The sequence below is a fragment of the Plecotus auritus genome (genome assembly GCF_963455305.1).
Source record: "Plecotus auritus genome assembly, chromosome: 5".
In the NCBI taxonomy this organism is placed as follows: Eukaryota; Metazoa; Chordata; class Mammalia; order Chiroptera; family Vespertilionidae; genus Plecotus; species Plecotus auritus.
The window spans coordinates 104,568,934-104,586,172 of record NC_137776.1 but is presented as its reverse complement, the minus strand read 5'-3'; the positions used below and the strand labels follow the sequence as shown (position 1 = coordinate 104,586,172).

General features: G+C 45.7%; 1 protein-coding gene across 3 annotated transcripts in view; it reads right to left on the bottom strand.

The window, feature by feature from the left end:
- The window catches only part of SPTLC1 (serine palmitoyltransferase long chain base subunit 1), an 87,553-nt gene that overhangs the window by 50,769 nt on the left and 19,545 nt on the right, over window positions 1-17,239 (bottom strand). For all 3 annotated transcript variants that reach the window (XR_013960713.1, XM_080670701.1, XM_080670702.1), the window contains exons 5-6: window positions 17,159-17,231; window positions 545-677 (exon numbers count right to left, since the gene is read on the bottom strand). Coding sequence is in view for 2 of the 3 variants with exons in the window: in XM_080670701.1 (XP_080526827.1) it covers window positions 545-677; window positions 17,159-17,231 (206 nt within the window). In the remaining variant the exon portion in view is untranslated. The remainder of the gene's footprint in view (window positions 1-544; window positions 678-17,158; window positions 17,232-17,239) is intronic.

Genomic DNA, 17,239 nt, shown 5'->3' with positions numbered 1-17,239 from the left:
AAAAGACGACAGAGGCTTGGGCTGGAGGCTTCTGGAAGGTGTAGCTATACCCACTTCTCTCTGTCCTTCCTCTCCATAGCGAAGAGCAACCCATCTAGTATACATGCATGAGGGGGCAGATTTGCACACAGGAAGTGAAGGAAGCCCTCGACTCATGGCTTCTGTGTTCTTAACATGTCATGAAGCAAGACAGCAGAGACCAAGGGTTGGGCTGGGGTACAGAGAAGTGGAGTCTCACAAGGTTACCACATGGCCACAGAGCTGTGCAGGGAAGGGAGATGGTTGGCCTCCTCCAGGCTTCTCGATAGCAATAAATAAAATCATAATGAAAGATAGCTGAGTGCCAACACCTTTAGGTACTCATCCTTCTAATGACTGTCTCACAAATTCTGTAGAATTACTTGGCTGGGGTGACTATGAATTTCTTTAAAAACAAAAAAATCGTATTATTTTAGGCAGCTATCCTCTAACAAAAGACTTTTCTAGGAAGGTCAATATTATTTTCAAAGGCATTTGATTAGAAACATAGGTAAAGGTTACTCACACAAACACAATGTCCCCTCTCTTAGAGTAAGCGGGAATAGCACTGGCTATGGTGGCAAATCCATACGAGTAGATAATGGCTTCTTCTGTCTTCATAAATTTTGCAAGGCGGTCTTCCAAATCCAAGTGCACATCTATTTCAATAATAAAAAATTAAATGGTTAAACTGTCATATAACTCTTTTTCACTAACTAAAGAATAAAAATGAATAGTTTAGTTATTAATACTGTCACCTTATGGCCAAAATGTAATTGTTTTCAAGTTATAAATTACATAAACTCTATTAAGATAATTCTGGGCCAATAATACTTCTGAAAACTGTGAACTGAATCAGCTACTCATCTGTCCGTACAATGTGGCTCCAATTTGGGGTTCTGCTTTGATACCACTCTAGTCCAAGAATTCAAGGCCCAGTCACTTTACCAGCTTTGAAGTCCCTCAATCAATGCACGATATTCATTACTAATGCCTTCCTGCCTTTTAGCAGAAGTACCAAACCAAGCACCAAGACAATTGTCAAGCAGCTTCTAACACGAAAAGCGGGGGAAAGTGGTTCATTTAAAAAGAACCCCATGCACTCTGCACCAAGACAGTGGCTTTAAGCAGTGGTCACTCCTCCACAGCGGGTGCCAGTACTGAACTGTAGCACCTGCCATCACTCTGCAGGACTGAATTGCTGCCTAAATTCCTTTTTAAGTGTACTGGGGAACTAAATTTAAAGTACCAAGAGAAATGTGGTCTTTTTATTGAGAGAGCTTAGGAAGAATGCTGATGTAATAATAGGAACAAATGTTGATTAAACTTTTTTTTCTTCTTACATCATGGTTCCCTTTAGCCTTTCACCTTCCCAGGCTGAGCCATGAGGCTGCATGCCCCGGATGGAAGAACCAGTGATGTCTAGAATAAATAGTCCACTGACTGGCCTTGAACCTAAAACCTTCAAAGTGGTCTTATCAGGAGAGAAAAGGATGTTTACAACTCCCTTTAGCTCTTTTACTACAGCAGCACCTAAGCCTGGAGAACTGACCAGAGCTTCCCCACATGCTCTGCACAAGGAGAACCAGCAACTGATAAGAAAGGATGCCGTGGGGCTTCATGGGAGAAAGGAGGGCGGTCAGAGGTGGGGAAGGCAGGCTTTCAGACCATGGAAGAGGGAACTGCAGCACGGCCAGTGAGGGGAACTTGGAAGTCTAGGCAACAGCAGGGGACCTCGATGGTCCCCAGAGAGGGACGGTGCAGAGGGCTGATGGGCTGACACAGCGCTCTGGCCCAGATGCGGAGGCCTGTCAGAGGGAGCCTCACTCCAGGAGACTGGCAAACCTCACCACCCTCAGCATCAGCCTTCCTCCAGGGGGCACTGGCACCTCCCTCGAAAGACCAGGGCGAAGTGTAGCTCCTCACTCCTGAGGGACAGGTATGCCCCTCCCCCTCAGGGGCTTTCTTGGTGAGAAGGGGGGAGGGACAAAACCTGAAGAACTGAGATACACAGAAGAGACGATATAACCGCTGGATACAAAACTGGACTGTGAGTGGACTATATTCCCACTGGAAGGGACATGGTGAACTGTCGAGGGCCAGGTTCTCACACCCTCTAGGAGGGACAAATGAGGAAGGTCAGTTCAGCTACAGGAAATAAGAAACAACTTTCTTAGCATCTGTAATAATAAAAGCATAATATGCTAATTAGACCAGACGTCCTTCCAGACGAAGCCGGGGCTGCTAGGGCCGAGGTGGCCTCCATGGCAGTGGGGGCCGAGCCCCTTGCACAAATTTCGTGCATCGGCCCTCTAGTATTTGAATAAGTGTGCAAAATCTGTGAACCCACTCCGACTTATGAGGTAAGCTAATCTATTGTGAAGCTATCTAACTAGTTGAAGGCAAAATTAAGAATTATAGAAGTTGTGACTTCACAAAAGACTACATTCAAAAAGCAGTCAGGCCCTGGCCAGTTTGTTCAGTGGTTAGAGTGCCAGCCTGTGGACCAAAGGATCCGGTCAAGGGCATGTACCTCAGTTGCAAGTTCCCCAGCCCCAGTAGGGGCACGTGCAGGAGACAACCAATAGATGTCTGTCTGTCTCTGTCTCTCTTTCTCCTCTTTCCCTTCCGCTCTCTCTAGAAATCAATGGAAAAATATCCTGGGGTGAGGATTAAAAAAAAAAAAAAGTAGTCAAGGGAGATCCAACAATCTTCTCAATTAATTCATTTATTGATCGACTAGGTTTCTGCCACAGCTAGTGACACAGCTAAGAGGGTCACCTAGCTGCTGTCACTGGAGAACTCCAGGGTGGGCAAGGTTAACCTATGCCTTCAACCAATGGGTCTGAAACACTTGGGCCCCTTCCACACTCAGAACCACAACACACCCAGAGCGATTTCTGACTAAAGACAGGGAACACTCAACAGTGAACCAAAGGCAGGTGCAAACCAGGAAGACACAGATGGTCTAAACTAAACCCTGATTGGATGGAAAGAGAGATAGCAAGGAATTAGAAAATTCAGTAGCAATATCCAGAAGCTCATCTTTATTTATAGGTTTCTTATAGGATGTTATAAGCACTACATCCTCTGATTCACTACTAGGAATCATTATCTTATTCCAATCAAGTAATGGTAAAAAATTAAGGAGGTTCTTCCCATTTATCAGTTAAGATATGTATACTACTATAGGCTATTATAGAAAAACACACACATAAGAGCCATTTGATTTTCATTACTAATTGGTTATAGTCATCTTATAGAACTGACGCTTTCATTATATTAACATTAAACACATTTGGGATTTTTACAAGGAAGCCTGTATCCCATCTGATCAAAATGATACCAAAGGGGTACTTGGCTCTTCAAGCATCAGATCTGCACTATCACCACCACCAAGCACGAGGATCTGACCCAGCACCTGACTGCTTGCCCTTCTATGCCAGATGCTACCCATGGAAGGACTCAGGTAAAATCTGCAAGAACAAGGAAGCAGCAAAGCACTAGAGAACCAGCGACCACACGCAACCGATCTTGGACATGTCTTCCTTGTCCTCCTCCATAGTGCTCTTTGGGTGCCTCCCTACAGGCAGGTTCCCACCACCTGCCACTTCTCACTTCCCATCAGGCATGAAGGCAGGTCCCCTGGGGAAGGCCTCCTTCAAATTACAATGCTGCCCCTAAAGTGGACTAGCTACCCCAAATATTCACAATTTAGCTAGCAGGTAGACAACGCAAGCTACAGTGCATTGCTTTCACTCAATCTCTATTTCATAAAGAAAAAACACGCTATGGATGCCAGATACTTTTTGCTATCTACAAAAGTGACTTTAAGTCGCACTACTGATTTAGCTCTAAAGAACTCTTTTCCTTGTTAGCAATGAGACAGTAAAACAGACTTGGCTTTGTTTCAGAGTTTCTACCTAGTTGCTGAAAACTGTATGTCAAGAATACTCTCATTATTATATATATTCATAATCGTTTTTATGTCATTGCCATAAAATGTAAGAAGAATCTCTATCCAATAAATCAATGTTACTGGTTCTTACCCAGGCCTAAAAGTTTAAAAAAGACTGGCCTTGTCCTCTCCTATCTAAAGACAGTGATGTCAGCCCTGCAAAGCAAGTTTGGTCAAAGGTAAATATGAATAAGCTACATAATTTCTCCTGGTGTATGATAGCTACTTTGCGCAATGACGGAACTCTTGGGACTGGGCGGCAGCAAACAGGAAAACTGTCAGGGCCTGTTAGCCAACTTTGATGTCCATCGGCTGTGTGTGTGATCCACTTCATCAGCTGGGGCCACATGTTTGCATGGAGTGCAAGCACTACACCCTCTAATTCACTACCAGGAACCGACACCATAGGTAAGAGGCCATGGGGGAGGCGGCCAGAAAGCCTCTGTCTCTCCCAGCATGCGCTGCCCATGGCAAAAAGGAAGGGCCGGGAGGCAGAGGCGTACAGGAGGCCCAGCACAGGGCCTGGCTGTGGCAATCATCGGCGGGGGGAGAGGGGGGGGTGTCAGCTCTGGGCTCCCTCATCACCAGGTGTGGACCCTGACAGGTATGAACCTGCTCTGTGCTTCTCAGGTCTTTCTTCTGTCAAATGGGTAACAGTCATACTTGCCTCAAAAAATGGTTTTGAGAACCTCTGGAGTTCATGCTTATAAAACTCAGAACAAAGCCTGGCATGGAAAAGACAATAAATGGGCTGTTTGTTCAATTAAACCAATATTTCTAGAATTAAAAAATGGTTTTCTTTTAAAAGGTAAAAAGTTACACTGTCTTCTAATTAATTTATCCAAATCCCAGATATTGAAGGACTATCTTATATTAAAGTCACTTATTCAGTTTTCCATTTATGTAATATCTCCTCTTAATCTGGTAAGAGCAGATATTAACATTAGAACAGTTTAAAAAACAACCAACCATGTTTTCTCTTCAGGCCTCCATATGCTTGCTTTCCACACTGTTCGTTTTTTACAATCTCCTGAGACTTGGACAGTTTTTCTTAAAAGTAAAAATAATATCACTTATGCACTCATTGGAACATAAATATGGTGCTTAATGTTTCTCAAAAAGTTTTCACAGAATCTTATGGGATTCTTTCCAAAATGTTCTGAGCAGTGCAAACAAGGACTGTTCGCTCCTACACTGTGAAAGTACTCTCCCATGACGCGGGGAAGGAGTGGCAGATCTAGGAATTCTATGAGCCAATGCTCTTCCTACTAAAACATGCAGTCATAGTTCAGCTGACTGCTATAAAACAAAGAAAGAAAATACATTTAAAAATAAACAAATGAGCAATTGTTTACTGTTGGCTTTAGAACACAGTTAAATGCCACTCTCTCTCTCACCATGGAATCCTGCCACTAACTGCCTTTTTATCTAGTTTAAGACCAAAGAGCCAAGTAGGCATTATATATGCAAAGCAGATCCTGGACACCAGCAATAAACCATAAGTGAATGAGATATGTATGTATTCTAATCAAAATAAACAAAAAAGTTCTCAACAAGGGAAACTATCAAAGTGCACTGGGACTCCACTGGCCTTAGAAGGAAAGAAGGCCCTAGCTGGTTTGGCTCAGTGGATAGAGCATCAGCCTGCGGACTGAAGAGTCCCAGGTTCGATTCCTGTCAAGGGCACATGCCCGGGTTGTGGGCTTGATCCCCAATGGGGGACGTGCAGGAGGCAGCCAATCAATGATTCTCTCTCATCACTGATGTTTCTATCGCTCTCTCCCTCTCCCTTCCTCTCTGAAATCAATAAAGATATATTTTTTAAAAAAGGGGGTGGGGGGAAGAAGGCTCCACAATCTGATAAAATCACTTGCTCAGTTCTACAATACACAAAACAATACAATGAGATGGTGGGAAAACTCACCACACAGTCCTTACGAGACTATCATAAGAACCTGGCTAGTTCTACCTGCCAGGCCTTTACGACACAGGAGAACACTTAGCCTAAGGAACTAGATGTATTCTGACTCAACTGTTATTTGATTTTTCTTTTTCTGTATTTATCACCTAATATCTAATATGTTATGTGAAATAAATAGAGAATATTTTAATAAGGAAATGTACTTTTACAAGGATTTACATTTATTATCTGAAAAGTTGAGAAAAAGAGTTAAAAGAGGGAGTATTTTCATCTTTGAAAACAGATGCCTGAATTTGAGACTTTCAGGAAGAAAAAAAAAAAAAAGACAAAATTAAAGGCAACCTTTTGGGGATCTAGAGAAAGAGACGCTCGGCCTCACAAATACACATGCAACTACAAAGAAGAGGAAAGGTCCCCAAGTTTGTATTGGCACTCAGTGCAAAGAGCGACTATATCCTAAATATTTAGGATAAGTTCATCATACAGGGTATTTGAGAAGTTTAAAATTTAGCCTTACTGACCTCAAGTAGCTTCTCTGACCTTATCTAACACCGAAATTTCAAGACAATTTAATATAACTGCAATAATTTAAGTGATCACATCCAGAATAGGCAAAGCATAGAAACTATCCTGTTAGAGAACCAAAAAGGGAAAAATATAGACAATAGGCATCTAAAGAAAGGAAAAGGATGACAAGTCAACATGGGCAACTGTTAAAGAACGGGAAGTTTATCAGAAGGACAATGTACTCAAAAACCATTACACTCGACTCCAAGCTATAGCTTTAGTGTCTTGTCACAAAAACATTTCAAATTAACTTCAACCTTTGCTAGATGACACTGTCTGTTTGAAGCTTCAACTACAGTTAGGAAAAGATGACTACGTGACCAACAGTCATTTACAGAGGAGTTTATATACAACAATGTGCTCACTGTACTGCTTCTGGTGGCACATTCAGACACCTGAAAAGTCAAATCCAATTTAAAACAGTCACTCCAACCGAAAGGTAAAGAAAATGTGTAGCATACTTCCATGTTTGTAAAAACGGGGGAAAATATGTATGTATGGAAGTGGTTTACATATGGAAGAACTGACAAACTCCTGATAGTAGCTGTCTTTTTTAGTGGTGGGATGGTAGTGGGAAAGAGAAGCCTTTTCGAACTCTATAAACTTATTGAAATTTATATCATGGACTGAATTACTCAATCAAGAAAATTAAAAAACCATTCCTCTAAAGCCCCATGCTTAGAAGCACACAGCATCCTGTTATGCATAATAAATTTCAGGTGAGCCAAATGGCAAGATGACTGGGCTATTCTAAATATACTAGAGGCCCAATGCATGGATTCGTGCACTGGTGGGGTCCCTCAGTCTGGCCTGCACTCTCTCAAAATCTGGGACCCCTCAGGGAATGTAGCAATGCCAAAATGGCAGGCGGCTGGGGCCAGGCGCAACTCCGCTGCCACTGCAGCTGCGAGCTATGAGCCCGGCTTCTGGCTGAGCGCACTGACCACCAGGGGGCAGCTCCTGCATTGAGCATCTGCCCCCTGGTGGTCAGTGTGCGTCATAGCGACTGATCATTTCAATCATTCTGGTTGTTTGGTTGTAACGGTCGCTTAGGCTTTTATATATATATAATATATATAAAATATATTGCTGGTGCCCAGGATCTGCTTTGCATATATAATATATATATACTAGAGGCCCGGTGCACGAAATTCATGCACAGGGGTGTGTGTCCCTCAGCCCAGCCTGCACCGTCTCTAATCTGGAACCCCTCGAGGGATGTCCGACTGCCGGTTTAGGCCCGATAACGGGCAATTGGACATCCCTCTCACAATCCAGGACTGCTGGCTCGCCTGTTTGCCTTCCTGATTGCCCCTAGCACTGCCTGCCAGCCTGATCACCCCCTAGCCACTCCCCTGCCAGCCTGATTGATGCCTAACTGCTCCCCTGCCAGCCTGATTGACCCTAACTGCCCTCCCGTGCAGGCCTGCTCACCCTTAACTGCCCTCCCTTGCCAGCCTGGTCACCCCTAACTGCCCTCCCCTGCAGGTCTGGTCCCCCCAACTGCCCTCCCCTGCTGGCCATCTTCTGGTGGCCATCTTGTGTCCACATGGGGGCAGCCATCTTGTGTGTTGGAGTGATGGTCAATTTGCATAATACTCTTTTATTAGATAGGATAGAGGCCTGGCACATGGGTGGGGCCGGCTGGTTTGCCCTGAAGGGTGTTCCGGATAAGGGTGGGGGTTCCCTTGGGGCATGGGGCAGCCTGGGCAAGGGGCCTGTGGTGGTTTGCAGGCCAGCCACCCCTCCCAACACCCTCCCCCCCCCCGCCGGCGACCCAAGTGGAGGCCGATAGCTGGGATTTATTTATCTTCTATAATTGAAACTTTGTAGCCTTGAGCGGAGGCCAGGGCCGGCCAGGGAAGGCAGGAAGTTTGGCTTCCTCCATCGCTAGGGGCAACCCAAGCCTCCTGCTTGCTCCAGCTCTGTGGCTGCTGCCATCTTTGTTGGGTTAATTTTCATACTCGCTCCTGATTGGCTGGTGGGTGTAGCGGAGGTACAGTCAATTTGCATGTTTCTCTTTTATTAGATAGGATTATTTCTACAGCTTTGGGAAAACTGGTCTTGAAGATTTGAAACATGTTTTTCATGACTTGATTTAGCAATAAATATCTGTCATCTCAGATGAACTCCCAACAGGGGTCAAGGCCACATGTGCAAATAGAATTCTAGAGAAAGAGAGGCTTTTAGGAAAGCAACTTCTTTACCTCAGTAGGCAGGGCACAGAAAGAAAGCCTTGTTAATCAGATTACAACTAACAACCCCATAAAAATGCCTTTCTTTGTTTTCTAATAGTTAATCAAGGAAATCATTCCCAATGAATCAGAACCAAGCAAACAACCCACGTTTGCAGTATAGATTAGAGCAAAGAGAGAGACTGCTCGGAGCCCATTTAAGTCTTTGATCCTGCCATTAAGACTGGGAGTCAGCAATGGTCAAGATGGCAGAGTAGGCAAACCTCCTCCCATGACCACATCAAAATTACCACTAAACTGCAGAACAATAATCACTGAGAACCTCCTGAAGACTAGCTGAACAGAACCTATAACTAAGGATGTACAGAGAAGCTACGGTGAGGCAGATAGGAGGGCTAGAGATGCAGAAGGGGCTGGTCTCATACCCATGTGTGGAGGTTAAAAATGGGAAGTGATATCTAGGCTGTGGAGGTTCCCCTGAAGAGTGAGGGGTCCCAGACCCACACCAGGCTACCTAGCCCAGGGTTCCAGTGCCAGTAAGAGAAGTCCCCATAACTTCTGGCTGTGAAAACCAGCAAAGACTGTGACTGAGACGCAAAGATGCTGGAATCCCAGCCACCCCTCATGAAGAGCCCACCCATGGATTTTGATACTCACTCTGAGCTGCAGCTCAAAAAGCACCATGGTGGTTTGCTTTCTTCCAAACAGAAGTGCTGGCAGAGGCCACTGGTCCTTTGCTGAGTTTCCCTCCACCCTCCCACCCCCGAACTGGCAGGCGGGTACCTTATCTGAGTCTCCATCAACCTTGCGACCACTGTAATTACCTATTTTCCTGCCCCATCAAATTTGCTGTCCACCAAAGCCACTTCTAGCAGCTTTTCCATACAAACAGCCAGTCTTGGCTCATGCTGTGGACTTTCACAAAATTTCTCAAAGGTTCACAAACCCTAAACAAGCAGCATCTGGCCTTGGCATGTACCATACCTCTTAGTAAGCAGCCCTAAGTCTGGCACTAGCTGCAGCCAGCCTCATTTTGAAGCTTCATCAATTCCAGGTGCCTCCAAGCTCAGCACAGGTGGCAACCATCTGTAGATCACTTTGTAGCTCCTATCATGGAGAAGGCAGAGGCAGTGGCTGACCTTGGCCTGCACCAGAGTGCTTCCCAAGAGGCTCCAGAACCAACACACCTGGTGGCCAGCTACAGACCACACCAGAGCACCACCCAACCACCTCTACAAACGAGAGACGAAAAGGATGGACTTGGCAGGCACTAGAGCCCCACTAAAGTGAATGAATCCTGCTGCATAGGGTCAGCTCCTGCACAACAAGTCCTCCACTGTAGTCACAGCTGTCCTCACAACCAATTAACCTGAGGGCCAATCCCTCCCACTGATGTGCCAACAGCAATCAAGGCTCAACTACAACAGGAGGCACACACAACCCACACAAGGGACAGTCCTGGAGCACTCAGCTCAGGTTACTGTGGGGAAGCACGGGACTTGGTTGGAATGTCTGTAAGGAGGATTCTCCGAAAGGTTGGGGGCCTCTGAGGGGACCTTGCCAAAGGTGGCAGCCCCTACCTTGACTTTTCCAAACAAGTCTGATCCCCAGGGTGTTTTGCTAGAATCTCTGTTTAGTCTTTAAAGACCCGATCTTGTAGAAGCATGTGCTTTCTCAAGGATACTTGCCCTGCTGATTGAATCTAGAGGTTAATTTTAGTTCAAGCTGTCGTTCCAAGAAAAACCTGAGGAGGCAGGCGAACAGGGCTACTTGGCGGTGATAGCCAAGTAGTGCCTTAGCCCTCTCTTTCACAGAAACATATGTGAGAGTCATCATTCATCCATCGCTCAGGATCTGCCAGTCAGCCCCGGCAGGGTACCAGGAAGGTGGAACCACCAGGCCCCATAGGACACCTACTACATAAGACCACTATCAAAACCAGGAGACGCAGACACAAACACAAGGAGGCAGCCAAATTAAGAAGAAACATGCCCCAAATGAAAGAAAAAAAATAAAATTCCAGAATTAAACAAAATGGAGACAATCTATCAGATACAGAGTTTAAAACACTGGTTATAGCCCTAACTGGTTTGGCTCAGTGGATAGTGTGTCGGCCTGTGGACTGAAGAGTCCCAGGTTCGATTGTGGTCAAGGGCATGTACCTTGGTTGCAGACACATCCCCAGTAGGGGGTGTGGGAGGCAGCTGATCGATGTTTCTCTCTCATCCATGTTTCTAACTCTCTATCCCTCTCCCTTCCTCTCTGTAAAAATCAATAAAATATATTAAAAAAACAACAACACTGGTTATAAAGATGCTCAATGATCTCAATGAGAAAAAAGATTAGAACTACGAAAATGGAGATAGAAAACATAAAAAAGAACCAGTCAGAAATGAAGAATACATTGGAGAATGTCAACAGTAGATTAGATAAAACAAGAGGATTGAATCAGTGATTTGGAATATAAGCATACATAAAAATACCCAATCAGAACAGCAAAAAGAAAATAGAATTAAAAAAAAGAAAGAAAAAATAGTTTAAGGGGCCTCTGGGACAACATCAAGGGTAACAACGTTCACCTCACAGGGGTGCCAAAAGGAGAAGAAACAGCAATGGATTAAAAACCAATTTGGGGAAATAATGATGGAAAACTTCCCTAAACTGGTGAAGGAAATAGACATATAAATCCAGTAAGTACAGAGTTCCAAACAAGATGAACCCAGAGAGGCCCACACTAAGACATATCATAATTAAAATGCCAAAGAGAGAATCTTAAAACCAGCAAGAGAAAAGCAGCTAGTTACCTAGAAAGGAAGTTTCCATAAGACTGTCAGCTGATTTCTCAACAGAAACTTTGCAGGCCAGAAGGGTTGGCACAAAATATTCACAGTGATGAAAAGCAAGGATCTACAACCAAATTTACTTTACCCAGCACAGCTATCATTTAGAATTGAAGGGCAGATAAAGAGCTTCCCAGACAACAACAAAAAGCTAAAGGTGTTCATCACCACAAACCATATTACATGAAATGTTAAAGAGGCAAGGATGAGGAAGAAGAGAAGGAGGTGGAGGAGAAAGAGGAGGAGATGAAAAAAAAGATAAATAATAAAATGGCAATAACCTCATACCCATCAGTAATTACTTTAAATGTAAATGGACTAAATGCTCCAATTAGAAGACAGAAGGTGTGCCCCAGCTGGTTTGGCTCAGTGGATAGAGCGTTGGCCTACAGACTGAAGGATCTTGGGTTCGATTCCAGTCAAGGGCACATGCCAGGGTTGTGGGCTCGATCCCCAGTAGGGCATGTGAAGGAGGCAGCTGATCAATGATTCTCTCTCATAACTGATGTTTCCATCTCTCTCTCCCTCTCCCTTCCTCTCTGAAATCAATACACACACACACACACACACACACACGTGTGTATATATATATATCGAGAGAGAGAGAGAGAGAGAGAGAGAGAGACAGACAGACAGACAGACATAAGGTGGCTGAATAGATGAAGGAATAAGACCCTTACAAATGCTGTCTATAAGAGACCCACTTCAGATTGAAAGAGACATACAGATGGAATGTAAAGGGATGGAAAAAGATATTTCATGCAAATGGAAATGTGAAAGAAAAGCTGGAGTATCAATATTTATATCACATGAAATAGACCTTAAAACTAAGGCTATAACAAGAGTCAAAGAACTCAGCAATTCCTCTTCTGGGTATTTATTCAAAGAACCCCAAAACACTAATTAAAAAAGATATATGCATCCCTATGTTTACTGCAGCATTATTTACAATAGCTAAGATACACAAAAGAAATTCTAAGGGTACATCAATAAAAATAGACAAATGGCTAAAGAAGATCATATGTGAATGATATGTCATGTGTGAATCTTGCCATTTGTGACAAAGGCATATACCATATAATTTCATTTATACGTGGAATCTATCTATATATATCTATAATAATAATAAAAGCATAACATGCAAATCAACTGAACGACTGAACAGCAGAACCACCATCCGGATGACCTTCCAGACGACCACGCCATGACACGCACTAGTGCCAGGCCAGCCAAGGCGGGTGCGATGCGATTGCTCCCTCTGTGGGGCAATCACAGAGGCTTCCCCCTGCCCCCACGATCACCCTGCAGAAGGAGGCCCAGGCCACTGGCCAGCAGGGCAATCGATGCGGGGGGGCCTCTGAGATTGCCCTGCAGAGGGAGGCCCAGGCCAGCCAAGTGATCACACCCCATGCTTGTTGCCCACAGAGGGAGTTGACTGGTGGTGGGGGAGCGGGGTCAGCGCTGCACAGATGGCAAGCAGTGGCAGCAACGGGGGCAGGGCCAGCTGCCAGCAGCCAGGGGAAGGAAAGCCCCAATAGGCCCTGATTGCCGGCCAGGCCTAGGGACCCTACCCAAGGGGTCCCGGACTGCAAGAGGGCGCAGGCCAGCTGAGGGACACTCCCCCATGCATGAATTTCGTGCACTGGGCCTCTAGTCTGTAATAATAAAAGCATAATATGCTAATAAGACCGGCGTAAACCGGCAGTCGGACATCCCCTGAGGGGTCCCGGATTGCGAGAGGGTGCAGGCCAGCTGGCCAAGATCAGCCCCAATCAGGACTGGGTGAGACGGCCCCAATTGGCTCCAATAGCTAGCCAGGCCAAGGGACCCCTCCCATGCACAAATTTGTGCACCGGGCCTCTAGTTTTCAAAATAAAAGAGCAAACGAAACAGAAACAAACTCACAGATACAAAGAATAAATTGATGCTTGCCAGATGGCACAGGGGTTGAGGAGATGGGTAAAAAAGGTGAAAGGATTAAGAAGTACAAGTTGCCGAAACCGGTTTGGCTCAGTGGATAGAGCGTCGGCCTGCGGACTGAAAGGTCCCAGGTTCGATTCCGGTCAAGGGCATGTACCATGGTTGCAGGCATGTCCCCAGTGGGGGGTGTGCAGGAGGCAGCTGATTGATGTTTCTCTCTCATCGATGTTTCTAACTCTCTATCTCTCTCCCTTCCTCTCTGTAAAAAATCAATAAAATATATTAAAAAAAAAAAAAAAAAAAAAGAAGTACAAGTTGGCAGTTATAAAATTAGTCAAGAGGATATAAAAGATAGCATAGAGAATATAGTCATAATAATACTAAACTAGTACCCCGGTGCATGGATTTGTGCACATTGAAAGGAAATTAATTAGAAGATGAACGGAGGAGCATAACTGGGCGAGACAGACCGGACACATCCTGGAGCCAACCTCCCACAGTCCCTCCCCGGCCGGCCACACCTGGGGTGGTGTCATGGCTTGAAGGGTGTCTGTGGAGTGAGCAGGGTCCCTCTAGCAGATGGGGTCCCTTGGCCTGGCTTGCGGGGATTGGGCCGAAACCGGGTCTCGGACATCCCCCAAGGGGTCCTGGAGTGCGAGAGGGCACTCTACCAGGTTGCTGTCGTACAGGGTGTGGAACACAAATGCGAGGGTGCAGTAAACCAGATTTGGGGCTGACAGTGCTCCAGCAACAACATTACCCACAGCCAAAGATGGAATCGCGCAGCCCTGCGAGGAATCAGGCTTTCTCCTCTCTGGTTTCGTGGTGCGTCACCCAAGGACCACCGCTACCAAGTCACTGCAGCTCAGCAACTCCTGTGTTGAGCATCTGCCCCATGGTGGTCAGTGCACATCATAGCTACCATTCGGACGGACACAGCATATTAGCCTTTTATATATATAGACTAGAGGCCCAGTGCACGAAATTCATGCACGGGTGTGTGTGTCCCTCAGCCCAACCTGCACCCTCTCCAATCTGGGACCCCTCGGGGGATGTCTGACTGCCAGGCCTAAACAGGCAGTCGGACATCCCTTTCACAATCCGGGACTGCTGGCTCCCAACTGCTCGCCTGCCTGCCTGATTGCCCCTAACCGCTTCTGCCTGCCAGCATGATCACCCCCTAACCACCCCCTGCCAGCCTGATCGATGCCTAACTGCTCCCCTGCTGGCCTGATCGTCCCCAACTGCCCTCCCGACAGCCCAGTCACCCCCAAATGCCCTCCCCTGCATATTCCCTTTTTATTAGATAGGGTTTTTTCTTTAACATATTGGACAGCCCTAACTGGTTTGGCTCAGTGGATGGAGTGACGGCCTGCAGACTCAAGGGTCCCAGGATCGATTCCGGTCAAGTCCATGTACCTTGGTTGGGGGGCACATACCCAGTGGGGAGTGTGCAGAAGGCAGCTGATTGATATTTTTCTCTCATAGATGTTTCTAGCTCTCTATCCCTTTCCCTTCTTCTCTGTAAAACATCAATCAAATATATATAAAAAAAGAAACATTTAAGATTCCTCCATATCTGCCTGGCTGGTGTGACTCAGTGGCTGAGACCCAAGGCTGGGGCTGGGATGGGATCACTTCGTGAAACTGCGTGGCCCTCCCAGGCTGAGACCCCAGGCTGGGGCTGGGATGGGATCACTCCGTGGGGCTGCATAGACCTCCCAGTCTGAGACCCCAGGCTGGGGCTGGGAGGGGATCGCTCCATGAGGAGTGAATTTGTTTTTGTTTTTTATAAAGGGTCAGGAGGGCCTATGGGCAGCATTCTGCCAGGCCACTTACTCTGCCGGGACTCTGGGCACCGCCATCTTGTGGCTATGGGGGCTGCCATTTTTGTCGCGGAGTGATGGTTAATTTGCATATTACTCTTTTATTAGATAGGATTATACATATAGATGGCCTGTCACTAGGGAGAGGAAGCCGGGCGTTGCTACGTGATGTCATTACCCGGCACCCACAGCCACCATTTCCGGCTGGACTGGACTGTGGGCCGCATTTTGCACCATGGGGTCTCGGCAGCATCAGCTGCGATTTGGTAGGCTATTGCTCCAGGGTGGTCATGGGGCCTGTGTCACTTGGGGTAAGCAGAGTGTTGTTTTGTGGGCACCAGGTCCGCGGTGCCGTTTCTTTGTAAATGGCTGAGCATGTCACGGCAGCTCCTACGTTGAACATCTGCCCCCTGGTGGTCAGTGTGCGTCATAGCGACCGGTCAGACACTTAGCATATTAGCCTTTTATATATATAGATATGCATGGAGTCAGAGAAGTACTAAACTAACAGGGGTGATCACTTTGTAAGTTATACAAATCTATGTTATACACCTGAAACTAATATAACTGTATGTCAATAATGGAAAATTTTAAAAAATTATTTAAGAAAAGAATTATTAAATGAGGGGGAAAAAGACTAGGAGTCAGCATACTTGGTTTCCAGTTTTAGGGCAGAAGTTAATGACCTGTGTCACTGTGAGGTAGTCACTTAACCTCTCTGGGCTTTCTATTTGTCTTATGAATAGCTGGAATCCTAGAGTATACGACTTTTAAAACCTTTCCAGCTGTAGGATTCTTGGACACTAACTCCTATCACCTGTTTCTAATATAAATAATTTAACTGCTAAACTTGCTAAGGAATAAAGAAAGTGCTCTCTTAAATTAAAATATCATAACTGTTAAGGAAACACACACACACACACACACACACACACAGATGGAAATGAGGACAGAAGATGGAGGAGCCTTCCTTGGCTTTATTTTCCCCACACTCTGGCATTTTGTAATCCAGAATGTTATTTCCAGGAATATACTCATTTGAACAATTATTTAGCATTTCAAAGCTTTCAGAAGAACAATATACATTTAATAAACACAACCTGAAAATGCCAGGGTGTCTTTAACAAATCTGTTAGGGAAGTTCATAGAGTTTGAAATCACACACTCATCCTAATGTTTACTTAGCCTGTCCCAGGGTCACCCACACACAGGGAAATCAATGATCCTTCATCTTCATTCCAGAAAGAAAAGAGCTACATAGTCTATTGCCTCCCAATCTGTTCTTGCCTTTCTCCCTGGCATGTGGTGACTCTCCAGCTAGAGCTATTTCCCTGTCCCCTTTGCAGGAAGGCATGACCTGGGTTATGGTCTCACCAATGCAATGTGGGCAGAGTGATGTGCTGGGTCACTTGCCTGCCTAAAAGGGTACTGCTGCTCTGCACTCCTGCTCCCCGTACTTGCCACCTGGCTTCAGCCATGCAGACAAGGATGGTGCCCTGCACACTGGAGCAGAGACAGGGAAGATCCCGGTTCCTGTACAATTATGAAAGGCAGAGCCACCCACACAGAACCCTTCCCCTTACAATTGTCATGCACCACAGAAATGAACTATTTCCTAACACCGCTGCCAGGGGGCAGGGAGGGGGGGGGGCGGGGGCAGGGAGAGGCACATGAAACAGCAGCTTAGGCTTTGACCTAAGAACTACAATACCTAAAGTAACTACGGCTCTTCTCCACAAGTGACATTCAACTTAACCAATGGTTCCAAACAACAATGTTCTAGAAAATGAGGTAAGAAATAGCACGCACCAGCTTAACACCACAACTAACTAAGGATGCCTTTCCCAAGGAGTTTTGAAATAAAATGGAACCTTATTCCATCAGAAAGTAGTCTGAAAAATACAGAAACGTACCAAATGTGCCGTAAAATCCTCTAGGTCCGCAAGTCCCCACACCATACTTCTTTAGAGATGCCAAAGCTGCTGCCTTTGTGG